Here is a 22,136-nt window from a genome sequence, read left to right as displayed (position 1 = left end):
GTTTTCAGTCGATATTATGGAGTTAATTTGGAAAAAAGTTTGCGTTTTGAGGACTGAATTTTCGGATTTTTTTTGGTAGCCAAATGTGATGTATAAAACGGAGCTATTTCTAATACACAAGGAATCTTTTTGGAAAAACTGAGCATCTGCTATCTAACTGAGAGTATCCTCATTGAAAACATCAGAAGTTCTTCAAAGGTAAATGATTTTATTTGAAGGCTTTTATGTTTTTGTTAATGTTGCGTGCTGGATGCTAACGCTAATGCTAACGCTAAATGCTAACGCTAAATGCTAACGCTAGCTAGCTACTTTTACACAAATGATTGTTTTCCTATGGTTGAGAAGCATATTTTGAAAATCTGGGATGACAGTGTTGTTTACAAAAGGCTAAGCTTGAGAGATGGCATATTTATTTCATTTCATTTGCGATTTTCATAAATAGTTAACGTTGTGTTATGCTAATGAGCTTGCTGATAGATTTACACAATCCTGGATACAGGGGTTTTTTCATAGCTAAACGTGACGCAGAAAACGGAGCGATTTGTCCTAAACAAATAATCTTTCAGGAAAAACTGAACATTTGCTATCTGAGAGTCTCCTCATTGAAAACATCTGAAGTTCTTCAAAGGTAAATGATTTTATTTGAATGCTTTTCTGTTTTTTTGTGTAAATGTTGCCAGCTGAATGCTAATGCTAAATGCTACATTAGCCATCAATACTGTTACACAAATGCTTGTTTTGCAATGGTTGAGAAGCATATTTTGAAAATCTGAGATGACAGTGTTGTTAACAAAAGGCTAAGCTTGAGAGCTAGCATATTTATTTCATTTCATTTGCGATTTTCATGAATAGTTAACGTTGCGTTATGGTAATGAGCTTGAGTCTGTATTCACGATCCCGGATCCGGGATGGGGAGATCAGAAAGGTTAAGACAACTGCTGGGACTGCCCCAGCAGAGCTCCTGACAGACATTCACTATGGTGCATTAAGTTTGTTGGAACCTCTCCAGCGAGCTGACAATAAACAATGATTCATTTAAGATTGACTTTGAGTGTCCCTGTGTAAGAATTTCCACAACAATATACCTACTTGGCAAACTTTGCATGAGATCCAATATTCATACCGGATTAAACACTGTCATTAAGTTGAGGAAAAGAAATAGCAGAAGAAAGAAACCCATTTACAGAGCCATGGTCTTCAACAACTCAAAGTATGTCTGTGTGGGAGACAGGAGAATGAAATAAATATAGACAGAGATGAGAGAGAATTGAGGGAGAATTGAGGGAGAATTTAGGGAGAATTGAGAGAGAATTGTGAACACAAAATGACACTCAAAGGATCATGTTGGACAGTATGACATTGAGTGAGCCATATGTCTCTTTATTGATGATGTGTTGACTACTTATCCATTGTGCACAACCCAGGGTTAAAACACGCAATACTGAGTCTGCTCACTTTACAGTACGACAAAGAGGAGAGGAGAGAGGGGCTGGGGTTTTCAGAGCACGGTATATAAATATCAGTAAGTTTATACATGCACATAGAGATGACTAAACAATCTTCTGGTTCGTTACAAGCTGGTGCCAGGGGGTTGGGGGTAGAGGGGGGCAAGGCAGAACGCACAATCGTACAGTACTTGTATCGTTGCTAAGGTTTCTATCACATGCCCAGATGGGGGCGAAGCAGGTAAGAGGGAGAAACAGGAAGTGGTAGTATATTCTCCTGGCGGGCACAGTTTATAGTGAGAGGAGGGAGGGAAAGAGCCCATCCAGGAGACAGGGGGAGGAGTTGGGGGATAATAGTAAGTTGAGGGTGGGAGCGCTTGGGGGATGGCTGTGAGGAGTTGGGGGGCTGATAGTGGGGTGAGGGTGGGAGTGCTTGGGGGATGGCTGTGAGGAGTTGGGGGGCTGATAGTGGGAGCATCAGGTGGCCAGCCACAAGCATTCGTTCACGTCTCTTAAGTTAAATGGATCTCTTTATACTAATGACACAATTTGGTATACATACTGTACAACCACCACTGAGCTGGCACTGGGACCACAGGGGTGGGGAAAGGTGGCGTCTGTGTCTGGGGTTCAATACGCTAACATTTAATAGTGAAATAAAACACAGGAGGAACACACAGACAGGTAGACAGACAGACAGACCAACAGGGGTTAATGCTTCACAACACAGTCACACAATGTACAACAAACTTCATTGTTTTATAAAATCATACAGGATTCATCTTATAAATGCCTTTGGGCTATAATACAAAACATATTAAATCAAAGAGTCTTCTGTTCTTCTTGAACTGCAGAGAACACTGAGAGAAATACAACGTAACCATGCATACAATGGGGTCGGACTGGTGGCACAAGTGTGTGTGTGTGTGCATGTGTATGTGTGTGTGCATGTGTATGTGTGTGTGCATGTGTATGTGTGTGTGTGTAAGCGAGAGAGATCGAGAGAGCCAGGGAAAGAGCGAGTCTGTGTGTGAATGTGTGTGTGTGTGTGTGTGTGTGTGTGTCTGGTGGAGGCAGACAAAGAAAACAAAACAAATAAAAAGTGCCAAGGTAAAGTGAATTCAAGTAATGTGTGCTCTGTCCACAGGAGAGGGGGCGAGAGGTGGGAAGGAGGGGGAGGGTCCTGTGGCCTCAACGGAGCCTCCCTATTGGCTCTTCCTGTGCTCCGTCAGGCTGACGGGCGTGATTGTGGTTGTTTCCCCGCGGGCGGCTCTAGAGAGAAGCTCCACCCACTGCTCCTGGACCTCTGCATCCTGGGTGCTGAACAGCAGAGCCTGCTGGGAATTACTCAGCCGGAACGCGTGTTTGAGCTCTGACTTCTCTGTTGCCGATGGCGCTGCCATGTTCACCTCAAACCCCGGGAGGGGTATGGCCCGTACCCCACGGGAGTCCTGAAGAGACACAACAAACAGGCCAATCAGGATCAAGAGGAAGCATAACAGTCCAGTGTTTCTCTCATTTAATGCAGGGGGCTAGATTGTATTTCATAGGGCACGTGCATAATCGCTCTCCTCATCACAGTTTCTATCTAATCATTAAATGCTAACAATCATTAATCCTAATCTTCTGCCAGGGGATGTCAGCTTTCTGCCTGCCTGGGATTGTTGCAGAGATGGGATTTTGGTCACTAAAATGGAATGGGGAGAGCTGGCTACAGTGACTGTTTTTTAGCCCTGGAGATGCCTGCACACTGGACCTATCCTATAAAGGACCCTGGTGAAGCACCCTCAGGAGTGGGGAGAAGTAGGTAAAGGTTTCCCCAAGCAACAGACACAAGGTCAGTTCTTTGGTTCAAATTCCATCTTGCGTACAGACAGTAGGAACATGCTGTACATTACAGTGCGTGAAAAGATTGCTGATAGCTACTTTACTGAGGAAAAATGAACTTACTATGACGTGGTTGTCCCACCTAGCTATCATAAGATGAATGCACTAAGAAAGTCGCTCTGGATAAGAGCGTCTGCTAAATGACTCAAATGTTAATGTAAGGTAAAGCACACATACAGACAGGTCTATACATGTGACCTGGGCATGGAGAAGGGATGTAGACAAGACAGCGGTACATAGACACACACACACACACACACAGAGACAGAGACAGAGACAGAGACAGAGACAGAGACAGAGACAGAGACAGAGAGAGACAGACAGACAGACAGACAGACAGACAGACAGACAGACAGACAGACAGACAGGCAGGCAGGTACACAAAGACACTGATATAGACAGACACATGAAAAATACCCTCAGGAGAGAGACCCTCAGGTGTGCCTCAGGAGAGGCCCTCAGGTGTGACCCTCAGGAGAGAGACCCTCAAGAGAAAGACCGTCAAAAGACAGGCCCTCAAGAGAGACCCTCAGGAGAGAGACCCTCAGGAGAGACCCTCAGGACAGAGACCCTCAGGACAGAGACCCTCAGGAGAGAGACCCTCAGGTGTGTGTGAGGTTAACCCTTACCTGTCCGCTGGTCTGCAGGTACAGCACTAGAGGTTCAGTCTTGGTGATGGCCACCCAGGTCTTTGTCCAGCTCTTGCCCTTCTCCTGCACCTGCAGCTGGCCACACTGCAGACAGTTGTTCCCCAATAGAGACGGAGACACCTGCTTCTGGAGGGACAGAAACACACACAGGAGGCAGAGTTAAAGGCACAATCCCAATGTTGATCCACTGCAGTGGGAGCCAGTACTCACATAATATTCAGAGAAATACACTATATTTTTAACCCATTAAAAAAACAATGTTTGGAACGGGAGCTCACTTTCATTATTTGCTCTACTCCTAATTCAAAGTGATGATCAGTGGTGCTGGAGCCCCACTGTTACTGATGTGGTGCTGGAGCCCCACTGTTACTGATGTGGTGCTGGAGCCCCACTGTTACTGATGTGGTGCTGGAGCCCCACTGTTACTGACGTGTTGCTGGAGCCCCACTGTTACTGACGTGGTGCTGGAGCCCCACTGTTACTGATGTGGTGCTGGAGCCCCACTGTTACTGATGTGTTGCTGGAGCCCCACTGTTAATGATGTGATGCTGGAGCCCCACTGTTACTGATGTGTTGCTGGAGCCCCACTGTTACTGATGTGTTGCTGGAGCCCCACTGTTACTGATGTTGTGCTGGAGCCCCGCTGTTACTGATGTGTTGCTGGAGCCCCACTGTTACTGATGTGATGCTGGAGCCCCACTGTTACTGATGTGTTGCTGGAGCCCCACTGTTAATGATGTGATGCTGGAGATCAACTTTTAATTATGTGATGCTGGAGCCCCACTGTTACTGATATGATGCTGGAGCCCCACTGTTACTGATGTGGTGCTGTAGCCCCACTGTTACCTGATGTGGTGCTGGAGCCCCACTGTTACTGACGTGGTGCTGGAGCCCCACTGTTACTGATGTGTTGCTGGAGCCCCACTGTTACTGATGTGGTGCTGGAGCCCCACTGTTACTGATGTGGTGCTGGAGCCCCACTGTTACTGATGTGGTGCTGGAGCCCCACTGTTACTGATGTGGTGCTGGAGCCCCACTGTTACTGATGTGGTGCTGGAGCCCCACTGTTACTGATGTGGTGCTGGAGCCCCACTGTTACTGATGTGGTGTTGGAGCCCCACTGTTACTGATGTGGTGCTGGAGCCCCACTGTTACTGATGTGGTGCTGGAGCCCCACTGTTACTGATGTGTTGCTGGAGCCCCACTGTTACTGATGTGTTGCTGGAGCCCCACTGTTAATGATGTGATGCTGGAGATCAACTTTTAATTATGTGTTGCTGGAAACCCACTGTTACTGATGTGGTGCTGGAGCCCCACTGTTACTGATGTGGTGCTGGAGCCCCACTGTTACTGATGTGGTGCTGGAGCCCCACTGTTACTGATGTGGTGCTGAGGCCCCACTGTTACTGATGTGGTGCTGGAGCCCCACTGTTACTGATGTGGTGCTGGAGACCCACTGTTACTGATGTGGTGCTGGAGCCCCACTGTTACTGATGTGGTGCTGGAGCCCCACTGTTACTGATGTGGTGCTGGAGACCCACTGTTACTGATGTGGTGCTGGAGCCCCACTGTTACTGATGTGATGCTGGAGCCCCACTGTTACTGATGTGGTGCTGGAGCCACACTGTTACTGCCCCACAGCACTGGACCTCTATTGAACACTAATTCACATTGACTCCTGGTAAACACTGAGAGTTTAATCCTATTGAGTCCTGCAGACTATGGACTGTGTGTACCACTTTTTGTCTCTATAGTGCGTGTGTGTGTGACCGCGCTCTTTGGGGCTGTCTAGGCAGGGCTCTGTCTTCTCTGCCATGCTGGGGTGACTAACAGGATTGTTCTGCTCTCTCCAGAGGCTGGCACTGAAACAATATGCCCACTGCCAACCTCTATACTCCCCCCCCCCTCCCTCAGACCAACTCTGGTGAGTCTTACAAACCACATCTCCCTCCTGTCCATGTTAGCTGCTCAGCAACACTGTGCCATATACAATAAGTATTATGTGTGATTGTCTTATGATACTTGTGAGGGGAAGCTTCATTTAAATGAAGTTATATTCTACTATTTTCTATTGTATTCTATAAGCTGAGAGTCAGACGGTCCTCACCTCGGCTGTAGCTTTCCTCTTCAGCTCTCCTGGGGCCCCTGCAGGCCCTTCAGGGACTTGGCTCGTCTCAAAGCATTCAGGACACAGTCGACACGTCTTGTTCTCCAACATCTTAGAGCATTTACCACAGATGGCCTGCAGAGGGAGGGAAAGAGAGAATGAGAAGTGGAGGGAGAGAAAGATATTTAGACAACTGAAAATCAATCATACAAGACATCCACTGGCGAAAATGCCTCATACTAACTGCCCCCGCCCCCGCCCTCCTCTCCCTCTCTGTGCTCACCGCTCCACAGGCTTTGCAGTGGTGTTTGCGCTTGGTGAAGTTGAAGCTTTCGTTGCAGCCTTTACATGTCTGCTTCTCCTTCTCCTTCTTCTTGGAACTTCTCTGGAAAACAGAGAAACAAACAACGTATCAAAATCTGTCCAATCACAAGGTCATCTTATCTCAATGCATCTACGTAGTGCCTAAGTAATCCTGAAATAGTTGGGTGAAGAGGAATATTTCCTTTCTATCTTGCCATTTCCTCACTCAGTTTTCTCGCTCTGTTATCTTCCCTATTCTTTCCCTCCTCCATAACAGAAAAATGGAAATTAAAGTCGCTCCCGTTTCTCTTTCAGCTGCCAGCCCTTTAGCACAGATGCATTGTGGGATGGAATGTGAAATGTACCCCCTGATCATGTCTCATCTTTCCACAGACACCTCTCACTGCTACTAGAGAGTGAGATAGTGATGCTATTTAGAAGACTGCCTACTATTTTACAGACTGCAGACTACTGTGTGGATTATAGAGCCACTGCCATTGTAATACCAGGCTGACAGACATTCAGGCTTTAGAATAGGAGAGATCAATGTAATTCTTGTTATGAACTCAGACAGACATTCATGGTACAATGTATTCACATTCTATTGCCCATTGTATGGCTTCTAGTATTATGTTGGGCGATGCCATTGGCGCTGTAGCAAAGAGAGATCAATGGTCTTGAAATACAAAGCTGAGTCCATAACATCACACAAAAGGTAATAGAGCCGGAGGAAATGTATTGTAATATGACTTTTGACACCTACCCTTTCATGCAGTCTTTCACTGTCTGAGTCTATGGATGTGGTGCTCCAGGGGCCCTGAGGAGAGCAGAACATGAATACAGGATCAGAGTGACATATTTAACCCTGGGAGAGATGTATGAGTTATATTGAAAGTACACCCCTTTTTATTACACGGATAGCACTTCATGTCAGGTGACAACAAACCACTAACAAAGCATTCTCCCACATTGCCAGAGAATGAGAACAACCCACTGAATATCCCCTAAAGCTGCAGTGTGTGTTTACTCCCACTAGATGGCTGCCACGCCTGAGAGAAAGACAGTAGTAGTCTGTCATGTGTTTCTAGTTTGGCCTGTGTCCAGGTTCATAGTGGGTCAGTCATACAGATAGATAGAGGAATCTCCCATCTTAGTATGGGCAGCGCCATTGAGGACTTTCACAATTTGAAATAGTTAACTAGTGGGACTTCCTATAGTTTAAGAATCACGTCATTCCATCGACGTCACCAGGAGAGATTAGCCAATTCATTATACTCACGAGGAAATATTCCACAATTGCAGTTGGCAGTAAATCGCCTACTTTGGCTTTACAGCTGTTCAAACAACACACTGACAGTGTGCACCCTTTCAGTTTGTTTGCCAACTCAAAAAAGTTTAATATATACAGTACCAGTCAAAAGTTTGGACACACCTACATTCCAAGGTTTTTCTTTATTTTTACTATCTTCTACATTATAGAATAATAGTGAAGACATCAAAACTATTAAATAACACATATGGAATCATGTAGTAACCAAAAAAGTGTTAAACAAATTAAATTATATTTTATAGTTGAGATTCTTCAAAGTAGCCACCCTTTGCCTTGATGACAGCATCGCACACTCTTGGCATTCTCTCAACCAGATTCATGAGGTAGTCATCTGGAATGCATTTCAATTAAAAGGTGTGCCTTGTTTAAAAGTTAATTTGTGGAATTTCTTTCCTTCCTAATGCATTTGAGCCAATCAGTTTTGACATGGTAGGGGTGGTATACAGAAGATAGCCCTATTTGTTAAAAGACAAATTCCATATTATGGCAAGAACTGCTCAAATAAGCAAAGAGAAATGACAGACCATCATTACTTTAAGGCAGGAAGGTCAGTCAATACGGAAAATGTCAAGAACTTTGAAAGTTTCTTCAAGTGCAGTCACAAAAACCATCAAGCACTATGATGAAACTGGCTCTTATGAGGACCGCCACAGGAAAGGAAGACCCAGAGGATAAGTTAATTAGTTACCAGCCTCAGAAATTGCAGCCCAAATAAATGCTTCACAGAGTTCAAGTAACAGAGACATCTCAACATCAACTGTTCAGAGGAGACTGTGTGAATCAGGCCTTCATGATTGAATTGCTATACAGAAACCACTACACCAATAAGAAGAGACTTGCTTGGGCCAAGAAACACGAGCAATGGACATTACATTGGTGGAAATCTGTCCCTTGGTCTGATTTGTCCAAATTTGAGATTTTTGGATGTCTTTGTGAGACACAGAATAGGTGAACGGATGATCTCCGCATGTGTGGTTCCCACCGTGAAGCATGGAGGAAGAGGTGTGATGGTGCTTTGCTGGTGACACTGTCAGTGAATTATTTATAATTCAATGCACACTTAACCAGCATGGCTACCCCAGCATTCTGCAGCGATATGCCATTCCATCTGGTTTGTGCTTAGTGTGACTATCATTTGTTTTTCAACAGGACAATGACCCAACACACCTCCAGGCTGGGTAAGGGCTATTTGACCAAGAAAAAGAGTGATGGAGTAATGCATCAGATGACCTGGCCTCCACAATCCCCTGACCTCAAACCAATTGAGATGGTTTGGGATGAGTTGGACCGCAGAGTGAAGGAAAAGCAGCCAACAAGTGCTCAGCATATGTCGTAACTATTTCAAGATTGTTGGAAAAGCATTCCTCATGAAGCAGGTTGAGAGAATGCCAAGAGTGTGCAAAGCAGTCATCAAGACAAAGGGTGGCTACTTTGAAGAATCTAAAATCTAAAATATATTTTGATTTGTTTAACTATTGTTTTTGGTTTCTACATGATTCCATATGTGTTATTTCATCGTTTGATGTCTTCACTATTATTCTACAATATATAAAATAGTACAAATTAAGACTAACCCTTGAATGAGAAGGTGTGTCCAAACGTTTGACTGGTACTGTACACACTCTATATATATTAATATATATATATACACTCTCTGACCAAGCTGCAGTGCTCTCATATGAATATATATACACTCAATCTGCAGGGTGACTCATGGCTAGACAGACAGACTGACAGGCAGTCAGACAGACAGGCAGGCAGACTGACCGGTGAGTCTGGCGTGTGGTCTTCCTCCCTGGAGAAGGAGCTGTTGAAGGCTTTGTTAAAGGTCTCACTGTTCTGCTTGTGTCTCTCTATGGTGGCCAGGATCACCTGGGAGTGGAAGGGACGGGGGAGAGGGAGAGCAGAGAGGGATTGAATGCTTTATAAAGGCCTGTAGTTACATACGGCCATCATATTCTTCACCAGTTTATAATAAAAGTCAAGAGGCAGTGACAGAGAGAAAGTAAAGCAACAGATTTTATAACAGTAACATTCCTACGGCAATCTACAGCCTCAAGGGCACAGAGAGAAAGAGAGAGAGACCTAAACATCAGCGCCACAGGTAACTTCCACAAAGCTGTGAACGAGCTGAGAGACAAGGCAAGAAGGGCCTTCTGTGCCATCAAAAGGAACATAGAATTTGACGTAACAATTAGGATCTGGCTAAAAATCCTTGAATCAGTTAAAGAACCCTTTATGGTTGTGAGGTCTGGGGTCCGCTTACCAACCAAGAATTCACAAAAATGGGACAAACACCAAATTGAGACTCTGCATGCAGAATTATGCAAAAAGATCCTTTGTGTACAACGTAAAACACCAAATAATGCATGCAGAGCAGAATTAGGCCGATACCCACTAATTATCAAAATCCAGAAAAAAGCTGTTAAATTCTACAACCACCTTTACTGTTAATTTTTATTGTTTATTTCACTACTGTTTATTATCTACTTCACTTGCTTTGGCAATGTTAACATATGTTTCCCATGCCAATAAAGCCCTTAAATTGAGAGAGAGAGAGAGAGAGAGAGAAAGGGGGCCTCTGCCTGTCTAAGTAGGAGAGAGGAGAACAAAGAGAGAGACTGTGCCTGGCTGTAGACTGGACTGACCCTGCTATACACTGATGACATCATCCATGACATCAGAGGGCCAAATGCATCACAAACCTCTGATCCAGCCCAGTGGTCTGCGTCAGAGACCGCACTATCTACTGCACTAAACAGAGAGAGCGTGTGTGTGTGTGTGTGCACGTGTGCAAATAATGAGCTCTGTATTCATATGCGAAAAAAATAGACAGTGTATGTACGTGTGTGCAATCTTTGTTCCCCCCTCTTCAAAGTCTCTTGTGACACCACACATTCCCTGTGTCTTCAGATTGCTGAATGGTCCTTCCAGTCCTTTCCACATACCCAGCCCCCCTGCCTGACACACACTCCTCCCCTCCAGTCTATTAGCCTTTTTAATCAGCTTTAGTCAGCTTTAATGGGCTAAATGAGCTATAATGAGAGGGAAACAATTCCCCAACTCACAGAATGGCAGTGTGGAGGAAAGCCTCCCTAATACTAATACTGTCCATAATACACTGAAACTGTGGGGGCACAAATCCTTCTGCAAACCCTCTCATTCCATGTTAGTGTGTTTCTGTCGAGATGGTATTCCTTACCTGTATCCAGTCTTCCTTTTCCTCTGCCGTGCTGAAAAGCAGAGGGAAGGTTTCAACAACAGTATTAACTGCAACACTTAACACCAATATTAAGGCTCTCTAGCTATAAATACTACTATGTATTCTAGCTGTGCCTGAAATGTTGTGTCCCATTACAAAAGGCACAGTTCTACAGTTCTCCCATGTAACCACTCCTTAGTTCTTACCTGGCCTGCAACTCTAGTGAGCGCTGCTTGCCGATGATGGCGAACGTGAGAGGGAGATTCTGCTTCACATTCTCCTGAACCTAAAGACACAGAGGAGAACAGTGTCACTTTACCTCTATCCTAACGTAGCAGGCGTAAAAATACGCCCGAGCAGAGTTTCCACATCCGGTTTTCAGCAGAGAAGGAAGCTAGGTTGAATTTGTTGTATCCTTGCTTCCATTACCTCCTTCCTGATCTCCATCCCTGCGATGTCGATCCTCTCTCTCACACTGAACTTCTGACCCATCAACCTCAGCTTGGGAACGCAGTACAGCACCATGTTATTAAACTGCAGCACAGAGACACAGGGAGCGAGAGAGCGGGGGAAACAGATAAGTATAATAAACAGATGAATACACACACACGTTGATATGTGAATAGCTTCAGGAAACTAAACTAACGTCACTAATTCACAGGAGTGGAATTTTAACGTAAACATAATTTTTTAAATCAAAATGCGTTTTTTTTGGTGGGAATGCCTTCTGGAACATGTGAACTTTCATGTGCCTTAATAACAAAACTGTACCCCATCCATAAATACAAATAAAATTGTGAAAATACGAGCTTAGTTAGTTTTGCCACAGAAAAAGACAGGAACTTTCCCGCTAGCCATGATTGGCTGAGATAATCGATGGGCTGGACATGCCGGTAGATGAGCTTGGATTGGTCTGCCATGTAGCATGCATCTGTCGATAACGTGATCTGTTCCATATGTGTTGACAGTCCTTTCTACCACATCGTTTTTGATAGTTATAATGTTAGCCTTCAAGAACTACTAAAGTTTTGCTACTTTTCTCAACAACATTGATGCCCTGAATTTAGCAGGTACTATCGACAGATCAGTTAGAAAAAATGATGCCACGGTCAGTGTGAACCAGTCAGAGTGACTTGACACACCGCTGCCCAAACAAGATGTAGCTACAAACAAAACGGAGTTAAATGTTTCCCGTGCCGTGAAGTGTTAATTCATGTATACGGCGGGTAAGAGGCTAAATATATTTTCAGATATAAGTTTCTAATTTAGTCAGAAAGTCATTTTTAGTTCAAGCAGTTAGTTAGCTAGCAAACGTTAGCTTTTCTGTAGTATATTATTCGAATCAGAAACCATTTGCATTGCTAGTTATAGCCTAATGTTAGCTAGCTAACATTTAACCTAGTTTGTTAGCTTTAGCTACCTGCAGATTGATACTACAGCTATTATGACAATGTTTGTATTGGTAGTACTGTGAGTTGGGATTATGCCAGTTATGCCAGTTATGCCTACCTAGCTAGCTACATGTCTAAACAAAAGACTCCACTTCGGCCAGATTATTATATGACCCATCAAATTAGCCAGGTGTGTCTGGGGGTGATTACGGCCATGTATTGTATTTCATGAACATGTGGACATGTCTAGACAATAGTGACCCATCCACTTAGCTCGATGTGGCTGGGGGGTGGTTATAGCATTTCTATCAATTTTTTATAACAGATTTTTATCGGGACACTTCCTGTTTTTGATATTGCTACTATGGAAGTAACCACTTCACTGTACCATTTACACCTTCTGTATCCTGTGCATGTGACAAATAAAGTTGTATTTGATATAGAGTGTGTTTACCACATGGCTTCACATGTGAATCCTTAAAGAGATGGGTGGGGCTAAGGCTTAAGAGGGTGGTGAACGATGCTGAATGGGTGTAGACAAAGAAGAGCTCTCCAGTAGGTGTACCAAAACATTCAAGTGTCATTTTCTCAAAAGTGGTGTTACAAGTTTATCTACTTTCAAAGCAGAATTACTTTCCATTGTTCCTCAACTGCAGTATATGATATACAATTTTCTAGTTATGAGTCTCTACTTTCGTCCAATGTAAAAAACACAATTTCAAATGTTGCTACATAAGACCGAATCGAGGAGGTCGGTCACATATAGTAATCCCATTCCTACACATGTTCTTCATTCCAGCTCCTCCTGCCACTCACCAGGTAGAGGTATCGGTCCTGGGCCGTCCCATTCTTGGCAGACATCTTCTTGATGTGTCCCTCCTTGATGAGTTCGTTGGCTGGGTTCACAATGTCCTCCTCTCCCCCCAGTCTCTCATAGACCTCCAGCAGTTTGTTCATCTTCTCCTGAGGAACACCATAGATGAGAAACGCACAGAGAGCAGATAAAACGATGCATGAATATAAGTCAGTGGAGCCTTAAAAAAGCTATTGAACTAAAAAGGTTGAGGCCGTATTAGACGCGCTAGAGGACAAGCCACACCAGGGGGCAGAAGTGCATCAAAGCAGGGACCGAGAGACTGAAAAACAGCTTCTATCTCAAGGCCATCAGACTAACATTGAGTGGCTGCTGCCAACACACTGACTCAACTCCAGCCACTTTAATAAGGGAAATTGGTGTAAAAATATATCACTAGCCACTTTAAACAGTGCTACTTAATATCATGTTTACATACCCTACATTACTCATCTCATATGTATATGTATATACTGTACTCTATATCATCTGCTGCATCTTTATGTAATACATGTATCACTAGCCACTTTAAACAATGCCACTTTATGTTTACATACCCTACATTACTCATCTCATATGTATATTCTGTACTCAATACCATCTACTGCATCTTGCCTATGCCATTCTGTACCATCACTCATTCATATATCTTTATGTACATATTCTTCATCCCTTTACACTTGTGTGTATAAGGTAGTAGTTTTAGAATTGTTAGGTTAGATTATTCGTTGGTTATTACTGCATTGTCGGAACTAGAAGCGCAAGCATTTCACTACACTCGCATTAACATCTGCTAACCATGTGTTTGTGACAAATACAATTTGATTTGATTTGATTTGTAGTGGGACTGTGTGTGTGTGTGTCTCAGAGACAGCTGTCACTCTTCTGCAGACTGTAAAACTAGTGGCAGGAAACAGCAACTTCCTGTCTGTACTAAACCAACCAGGGCCCTCACAACCTCCCTTCTTCCCTCCATATCTCCCTAATTCTCTCCCTCCCTTGCTACCTCTCTCTCTCTCCTTCCTTCCTTCCTTCCCTCATACACTGTTGTGAGCTACATCACCTTAAAAACCATAAAAAGTAAGACGCATGTCAGAGAGAGATGGAGAGACAAGGTGTTTCAAAGTGATGGAGAGGGAGGGAACAGAGAGGACTCCAAGTAGAATTGTACCATTTTCCTGATGGCAGCATTGGAGTGCTTGGCTGCTGTGGATATGAGCTCCAATGCCTCTGTAAAACACACACAGACAGACTGTTAGACCTGTCTACAGAACCTCTACATAACTATGCATCAGGCCTACATTTGGCAAAACACTCAACTGAATACTCTGTTAGAAATCGGCTAGTGTCCAACCTTTCACTGCAGCCAGCCTGTGCATCATCAGACTATGGGCCTATTGTAAATTACCATACATCAAACACACACAATGAACACCTCAAACAGTGTGTGTTTGTGTTACACAGACAGGGAGATAAAGTGTTCGGCCACACATACCATTCATGTACATTACCCAACATTACCCAAAGACAAACACATTCTCCATTAAATGCACGCACACACGCGCACACACACACACTGCATTAAAGTGACTGTAAGCCAGAGGAGCAGAGCACTAATGTGGGAGTGCACCTGCAGCAGCCATCTTAATCACAAACTACATAAACAGAGCTGACTTTCCCCTCTACATGACCAGGCCTAGGAGCACAGGGCCTCACAGAGACAGACTACTGACCCACAACACTGGGCTTTGTAGGCTTTACCTAGACACTACTTCAAACAAGGACAATGTACAGTACAAGGTTATAGTAAGGTCACAAGACATAGAGCTTGTAATGGGCCCTAGTTTAGGAAGGTTAGTGAGGGACAAACAGATAAACCTCAACCAGATAAACCTAAACCTAGACAAACAGACGAACAGAAGGACAGACGGACACAGACAGACAGGCAGACAGACACACAGACGTACTCTCTGTGTCTTTCCTGTCCAGTGCATCGTCAGGCAGTTTCTTCAGATAGTCCTTGAGCAGGAGTTCATAGCGAGGGATCCTCTGAACAGGCTCCAACATGTGGTGCTGGAGAGTCAGGTTCCCACACACATCCTGCTTCTGTGCAGATAGTACACACAAGGTACTGTTAATAGGCCTACTGTACTGTAGGTACACAACCCACAGTGCAGCGATAACAAAGACATACTTTACCATACATACACAGGACGGGAGGATGGGCTGGTGGTGATGGCTGGAGCGGAATCAGTGGAATGGTATCAAATACATCAAACACGGTTTCCATGTGTCTAATGCCATTGCATTCGGCTCCGTTCCAGTCATTATTATGAGCCGTCCTCCCCTCAGCAGCCTCCACTGAAATACACACGCACATGTGCACCCACACACACACACACACACACACAAACACTTACTTGTATATTCTGGACCACACTCTTGAACTGTGATGACCGTTGGCTCCAGGTGTTGACCAGGTCCATAGCACGGTCAAAGTTCTTCACGTACTCTCCGTACATCTTCATAAAAGGAGCCAGCTTCTGGAGGATGTCTCCTATACGCGGGTTTGAGTCCCTAACACACAGAAAACACACACACACACGGCTTAAAACTAAGCCAACGCTCAAAACTCTCATGGTAGATTTTCATGTGTTTATGTACTCTGAACACATATGTTGCAACGCACTTACAGAATACCTAAAGTACACATTTCATTCAATGTAAAATGTAGAATATGGAATTCAGGAAATAGTAACTACAGTACATGTACTGTATAAAGTAGGGCATCCACTCACTGCTGAACAATGTAGAGAAAAACAGGCCAATTCAAGATAGTGCAATGAAATGAATGTAAACACCTTGTTTTCTTTGCTCTATGTCATTATAAATAACATATTTACAATCATTAGATTGTTCTCTACAATGTAATAACACTATATATACAAAAGTATGTGGACACTTCAAATTAGTGGATTCAGCTATTTCAGCCACACCCATTGCTGACAGTTGTATAACATCGAGCACAAAGCCATGCAATCTCCATAGACAAACATTGGCAGTAGCATTGATCTTACTGAAGAGCTCAGTGACTTTCAAAGTGGCACTGTCATAGGATGGTACTGTCATAGGATTTCCAACAAGTCAGTTCCTCCAATTTCTGCCCTGCTAGAGCTGCCTCGGTCAACTATAAGTGTTGTTATCATGAAGTGGAAACATCTAGGAGCAACAAAATCTTTAGGAGGTAGGGAACCGAAACCATGGTACAGGGTGTTTGTCACGCCCTGATCTGTTTCACCTGTTCCTGGGATTGTCTCCACCCACTCCAGGTGTCGCTTATTTTCCCCAGTGTATTTATCCCTGTATTTCCTGTCTCTCTGTGCCAGTTCATCTAGTATGTTTAGTCAAGTCAACCAGCGTGTTTTTCCTGTACGCCTTTTATTTTCTGTCCTGTCCTGACCCCTGCCTGGCTCTGGACTACTTTCCTGCCTGCCTGATCTTCCTGCCTGCCCTGACCTTGATTCTGCCTGCCCTTCAGTACCGTTTGGACTCTGATCTGGTTTTGACCTTTTTGCCTGTCCACGACCATTCTCCTGCCTACCCCTTTGGATGAATAAACATTGTAAGACTCCAACCATCTGCCTCCCGTGTCTGCATTTGGGTCTCGCCTTGTGCCTTGATAGGTGGATGAGTTTACATATAAAATGACGCAAGGTTTATGACTGTGTGCTTTTCGGCTAAAATTATTGTCCAGAAGTCTTGGCACCAACAAAATGTTGAATATTTGGGGCATACAGTCATCGCAGCTCTGCATATTTTGTTGTGAGGATACAGAATAAATTGTTTTGGTATTGCCCTCAGGTAGCCTGTTTCTGGTCTCAGGTTCAGGAAAGGCTGAAAAAGCCTAACATTAATCTAAAATTGACACTAGAAATAGCATTGCTGGGAGATCTGGAGAGACCTGGTCAGTCAATTACTAACACTATTAGTACAAGTATGTATCTTCAACTCGCAATCTGTGGATTCCATTCGATTAGATAGATTTAAATCTATTTTAAACATCACAGCATAGTTGAAAGATACTGTAAATGGTGTAGAAGAGGGTGGCCAGCAGAGATAGGTGGGATGGGCTGAGGGTGACCAGCAGAGATAGGTGGGATGGGCTGAGGGTGACCAGCAGAGATAGGTGGGATGGGCTGAGGGTGACCAGCAGAGATAGGTAGGATGGGCTGAGGGTGACCAGCAGAGATAGGTGGGATGGGCTGAGGGTGACCAGCAGAGATAGGTGGGATGGGCTGAGGGTGACCAGCAGAGATAGGTAGGATGGGCTGAGGGTGACCAGCAGAGATAGGTGGGATGGGCTGAGGGTGACCAGCAGAGATAGGTGGGATGGGCTGAGGGTGACCAGCAGAGATAGGTGGGATGGGCTGAGGGTGACCAGCAGAGATAGGTGGGATGGGCTGAGGGTGACCAGCAGAGATAGGTGGGATGGGCTGAGGGTGACCAGCAGAGATAGGTGGGATGGGCTGAGGGTTGGGAAGTGGGAGTGGAGTTGCTGGGCGGGGGATAGAATGACGGGAAAGATACAAGTAAAACAAAACAAGTCAAAATAAAACAAAACAAGTCATCAAAAAGGAGAACCAAGGCACTTTTCATATTATTCATTAAAATACCTTTATTTGTATGGCATTTTCAATGGAAACAGAGATTTAAAACTTTGACGAATTTCAGCTGCATGGCCTTCGTAAGCAGCGCTTCCCTTCCTTTTTTCTAAAACAAAAAGTACGTTTGAATGACACTGAGGGGCAACATTGTTACATCTAATGCTTGTTTGCCTGATGCCATGCAGGTGTTTGTACAGGTGTACACATGCATATACACACACTCTCATTCAAAACGCACACACGTGCACATACAGGGACACACACATGTAAATAGTGCCATACATGCACTGAAATGTATTCAGTTGGCCTTCTGTTAGGATTGTTGTTGTCTTGAGTTTTTTGCATTGTTGTTTTATGTTTTCCTTTGTCTTTGTCTTTTCTGTCTTCTGTTCATTTTGTTGGTTGTTGGTGATTTGGGGGATGGGGGCATGGGGAATTATTTTATTTCGATTTTTAATCTCGGTGGGACGGACTATGGGGGGGGTTCTCGGATGGTTGAGGGGCAGCTCTCTGGAAACTGTGGGGGGGATCTTGAAGGGCTGGTGGCCTGGAGGTTGGGAGCTTAGGCCGGTGGCTGATAGGTAACTGGTTTGGGTCATCGTTTTTGGCCTTGAGGTGTAAATGTGATGTAAATGTTGAGCCGCTTCACTGCAAGTAGATTGTATGTGCTGAAGCGTGTAGTGTGTAAAAACCGTCTGTCCTCGGGTTGCAACACTCACTACCGAGCTCCAAACTGCCTCTGGAAGCAACGTCAGCACAAGAACTGTTCGTTGGGAGCTTCTCAAAATGGGTTTCCATGGCCCAGCAGCCACACACAAGCCTAAGATCGCTATGCACAATGCCAAGTGTTGGCTGGAGTGGTGTGAAGCTCACCGCCAGTGGACTCTGGAGCAGTAGAAACATGTTCTCTGGAGTGATGAATCACGCTTCACCATCTGGCAGTATGATGGACAACTCTGGATTTGGTGGATGCCAGGAGAATGCTACCTGCCCCAATGCATAGTGCCAACTCTAAAGTTTGGTGGAGGAGGAATAATGGTCTGGGGCTGTTTTTCATGGTTGGGCTAGGCCCCTTAGTTCCAGTGAAAGGAAATCTTAATGCTACAGCATACAATGACATTCTAGACAATTCTGTGCTTCTAAGTTTGTGGCAATAGTTTGGCTGTTTCAGCATGACAATGCCCACGTGCACAAAGCAAGGTCCATACAGAAACGGTTTGTTGAGATCGGTGTGGAACAACTTGACTGGCCTGCACAGAGCCCTGACCTCAACCCCATCAAACATCTTTGGGATGAATTAGAACGCCGACAGCGATCCAGGCCTAATCACCCAACATCAGTGCCCGACCTCACTAACGCTCTTGTGGCTGAATGGAAGCAAGTCCCCACAACATCTCATGGAAAGCCTTACCAAAAATGTGGAGGCTGTTATAGGAGCAAAGGGGGAACAACTCCATGATTTTGGAATGAGATGTTTGATGAGCAGGTGTCCACATACTGATATGCCACATCTGTCAGGTGGACCGATTATCTTGGCATAGGAGAAATGCTCACTAACAGGGATGTAAACAAATGTGTGCGCAAAAATCTGAAAGAAATACGCTTTCAGAGCGTAAGGAACATTTCTGGGATCTTTTATTTCAGCTCATGAAACACGGGACCAACACTTTACATGTGGCGTTTATATTTTTGTTGAGTATAGTTTTGTATTCAGTGGATTTCATTTAGAAAAGGCCTTTATTTTCACAACCTGCAGCCATTAGTTAGCTTGTCAGTTGAGTTGTGAAGTTAGTTCTATACAACAGTGACCACTTGTTGATCATGCCTGTAATGATATTCCGTTCACTATAACTGTAAATTGTCCATAACCTTTGAAGCATATATGTTAGAGATATGGGGTTTGGACTATTGTTTTTCTAGCGGAATTTGTATAAACCTTGAATGAATGAATAATTTTATGGGTGAACACCGTATATAATGTGTGCAGAATGCAACAGGTGGAATCCCTCTACATCATTTCTGAAGGACTCAATAATCTCCAGACAGAGAGAGACTGGCGTTGGCACACACACACTCTGCAGATGAAGACAAGCGGATAAAGCCCCCATTCTACCAGCCCGGCACGCACTCACACAACCCCCCACTGAAACCCAGCTGTCAGAGTTCCAACACACACACTGACTGCACACACACTCACTGCACACATTATCACTATCCAGTAATGAGAGAGAGAGAGAGAGAGAGAGAGAGAGAGAGAGAGAGAGAGAGAGAGAGAGAGAGCAATACAAAGAGAGAGAGAGGGGGAGAGAAAGAGATACACAGAGAAATAATGGTCAGGCTATGGAACCCTGGCCTGTTCACCGGACGTGCTACCTGTCCTAGACCTGCTGTTTTCAACTCTCTAGAGACTGCAGGAGCGGTAGAGATACTCTCAATGAACGGCTATGAAAAGCCAACTGAGATTTACTCCTGAGATGCTGACCTGTTACACCCTCGACAACTACTGTGATTATTATTATTTGACCATGCTGGTCAATTATGAACATTTGAACATCTTGGCCATGTTCTGTTATAATCTCCACCCGGCACAGCCAGAAAAGAACTGGCTACCCCTCATAGTCTGGTTCCTCTCTAGGTTTCTTCCTAGGTTTTGGCCTTTCTAGAGAGTTTTTCCTAGACACTGTGCTTCTACACCTGCATTGCTTGCTGTTTGGGGTTTTAGGCTGGGTTTCTGTACAGCACTTTGAGATATCAGCTGATCTAAGAAGGGCTATATAAATATATTTGATTTGATTTGAAACAGAGAGAGAGAGAGAGAGAGAGAGAGAGAGAGAGAGAGAGAGAGAGAGAGAGAGAGAGAGAGAGAGAGAGACAGACAGACAGACAGACAGACAGACAGACAGACCTGAACCCTAACATCACATTACTGTTGTTTGTGGGAAACTAAGCATCCTATTGCGCAGGGAGTCTTACTACTGCACATGCTAATAGAATGTTATTGAAACCCTATTGCAACATTGGTCCTGGTCTCCTCACCATTCTCCAGTGATGCGTGTCTTGAGCTCAGGGAGAAGAAACTTGTGGTGGAAGCAGTATATGGAGGAGATGTTGGAGAAGATCCCTGTTATCACCTCCTGAGGGATTCCAGCTTCTGTCAGCTTAGTGCAAAATACCTACAGACAACAGGAAAGTAATGGTAGAAATGATTAACAAATTAAACACACAGAAACTTTACTTACTACATTACTATAAATAATAAAACAAACCATGGGCTCTTCGACCTAATATTATTTTACAGAGGGATGTGTATGATGGTTAGATCTCTCGACAACACCAGGTCCAAAACCTTTCACCTTCCTGTCAGTCAACCAACCACTGGCCTGTTTGAACCTGTGTTTCCATGGCAACCGGTACCACTATGAAGAAGCAGAAGCTTGACAAAAACAGGAAGCAGCTCCGAGGTTAGCCTAATGCCTTTTGTCTGTAGTCATGTAGAGTTGAAGTCGGAAGTTTACATACACTTAGGTTGGAGTCATTAAAACTTGTTATTCAACCACTCCACAAATTTCTTGTTAACAAACTACAGTTTTGGCAAGTCGGTTAGGACATCTACTTTTTGCATGACACAAGTATTTTTTCCAACAATTGTTTACAGACAGTTTATTTCACTTATAATTCACGGTATCACAATTCCAGTGGGTCAGAAGTTTGCATACACTAAGTTGACTGTGCCTTTAAACAGCTTGGAAAATTCCAGAAAATGATGTCATGGCTTTAGAAGCTTCTGATAGGCTAATTGACAACATTTGAGTCAGTTGGAGGTGTATCTGTGGATGTATTTCAAGGCCTACCTTCAAACTCAGTGCCTCTTTGCTTGACATCATGGGAAAATCAAAAGAAATCAGCCAAGACCTCAGAAAAAAATTGTAGACCTCCACAAGTCTGGTTTAGCCTTGGGAGAAATTTCCAAACGCCTGAAGGTACCACGTTCATATGTACAAACGATAGTACGCAAGTATAAACACCATGGACCCACGCAGCCGTCATACCGCTCAGGAAGGAGACGCGTTCTGTCTCCTAGAGATGAACATACTTTGGAGTAATGTCCTCTGGTCTGATGAAACAAAAATAGAACTGTTTGGCCATAATGACCATCATTATGTTTGGAGGAAAAAGGGGGATGCTTGCAAGCCGAAGAACACCATCCCAACCGTGAAGCACGGAGGTGGCAGCATCATGTTGTGGGGGTACTTTGCTGCAGGAGGGACTGGTGTACTTCACAAAATAGATGGCTACATGAGGAA

At 44.3% G+C, this 22,136-nt stretch overlaps 1 protein-coding gene across 1 annotated transcript in view; it reads right to left on the bottom strand.

Moving 5' to 3' along the window:
• Nucleotides 1–1,339: 1,339 nt before the first annotated feature.
• LOC110492422 (FYVE, RhoGEF and PH domain-containing protein 3) overlaps nucleotides 1,340–22,136 on the bottom strand; it is a 112,688-nt gene continuing 91,891 nt past the window's right edge. Inside the window, exons 6-19 of the mRNA XM_036947396.1 lie at nucleotides 20,869–21,005; nucleotides 15,589–15,745; nucleotides 15,136–15,274; nucleotides 14,340–14,398; nucleotides 13,132–13,278; nucleotides 11,354–11,458; nucleotides 11,131–11,210; nucleotides 10,925–10,955; nucleotides 9,490–9,594; nucleotides 7,156–7,209; nucleotides 6,373–6,474; nucleotides 6,090–6,224; nucleotides 3,962–4,108; nucleotides 1,340–2,896 (exon numbers count right to left, since the gene is read on the bottom strand). Of these exons, the coding sequence (XP_036803291.1) occupies nucleotides 2,651–2,896; nucleotides 3,962–4,108; nucleotides 6,090–6,224; nucleotides 6,373–6,474; nucleotides 7,156–7,209; nucleotides 9,490–9,594; nucleotides 10,925–10,955; nucleotides 11,131–11,210; nucleotides 11,354–11,458; nucleotides 13,132–13,278; nucleotides 14,340–14,398; nucleotides 15,136–15,274; nucleotides 15,589–15,745; nucleotides 20,869–21,005 (1,644 nt within the window). The 3' untranslated portion in view covers nucleotides 1,340–2,650. The remainder of the gene's footprint in view (nucleotides 2,897–3,961; nucleotides 4,109–6,089; nucleotides 6,225–6,372; nucleotides 6,475–7,155; nucleotides 7,210–9,489; nucleotides 9,595–10,924; nucleotides 10,956–11,130; nucleotides 11,211–11,353; nucleotides 11,459–13,131; nucleotides 13,279–14,339; nucleotides 14,399–15,135; nucleotides 15,275–15,588; nucleotides 15,746–20,868; nucleotides 21,006–22,136) is intronic.

This window comes from Oncorhynchus mykiss, chromosome 16, assembly GCF_013265735.2.
Source record: "Oncorhynchus mykiss isolate Arlee chromosome 16, USDA_OmykA_1.1, whole genome shotgun sequence".
Classification (NCBI taxonomy): domain Eukaryota; kingdom Metazoa; phylum Chordata; class Actinopteri; order Salmoniformes; family Salmonidae; genus Oncorhynchus; species Oncorhynchus mykiss.
Note: the sequence above shows the minus strand (reverse complement) of the source record. Positions and strands in the feature narration are given on the sequence as shown.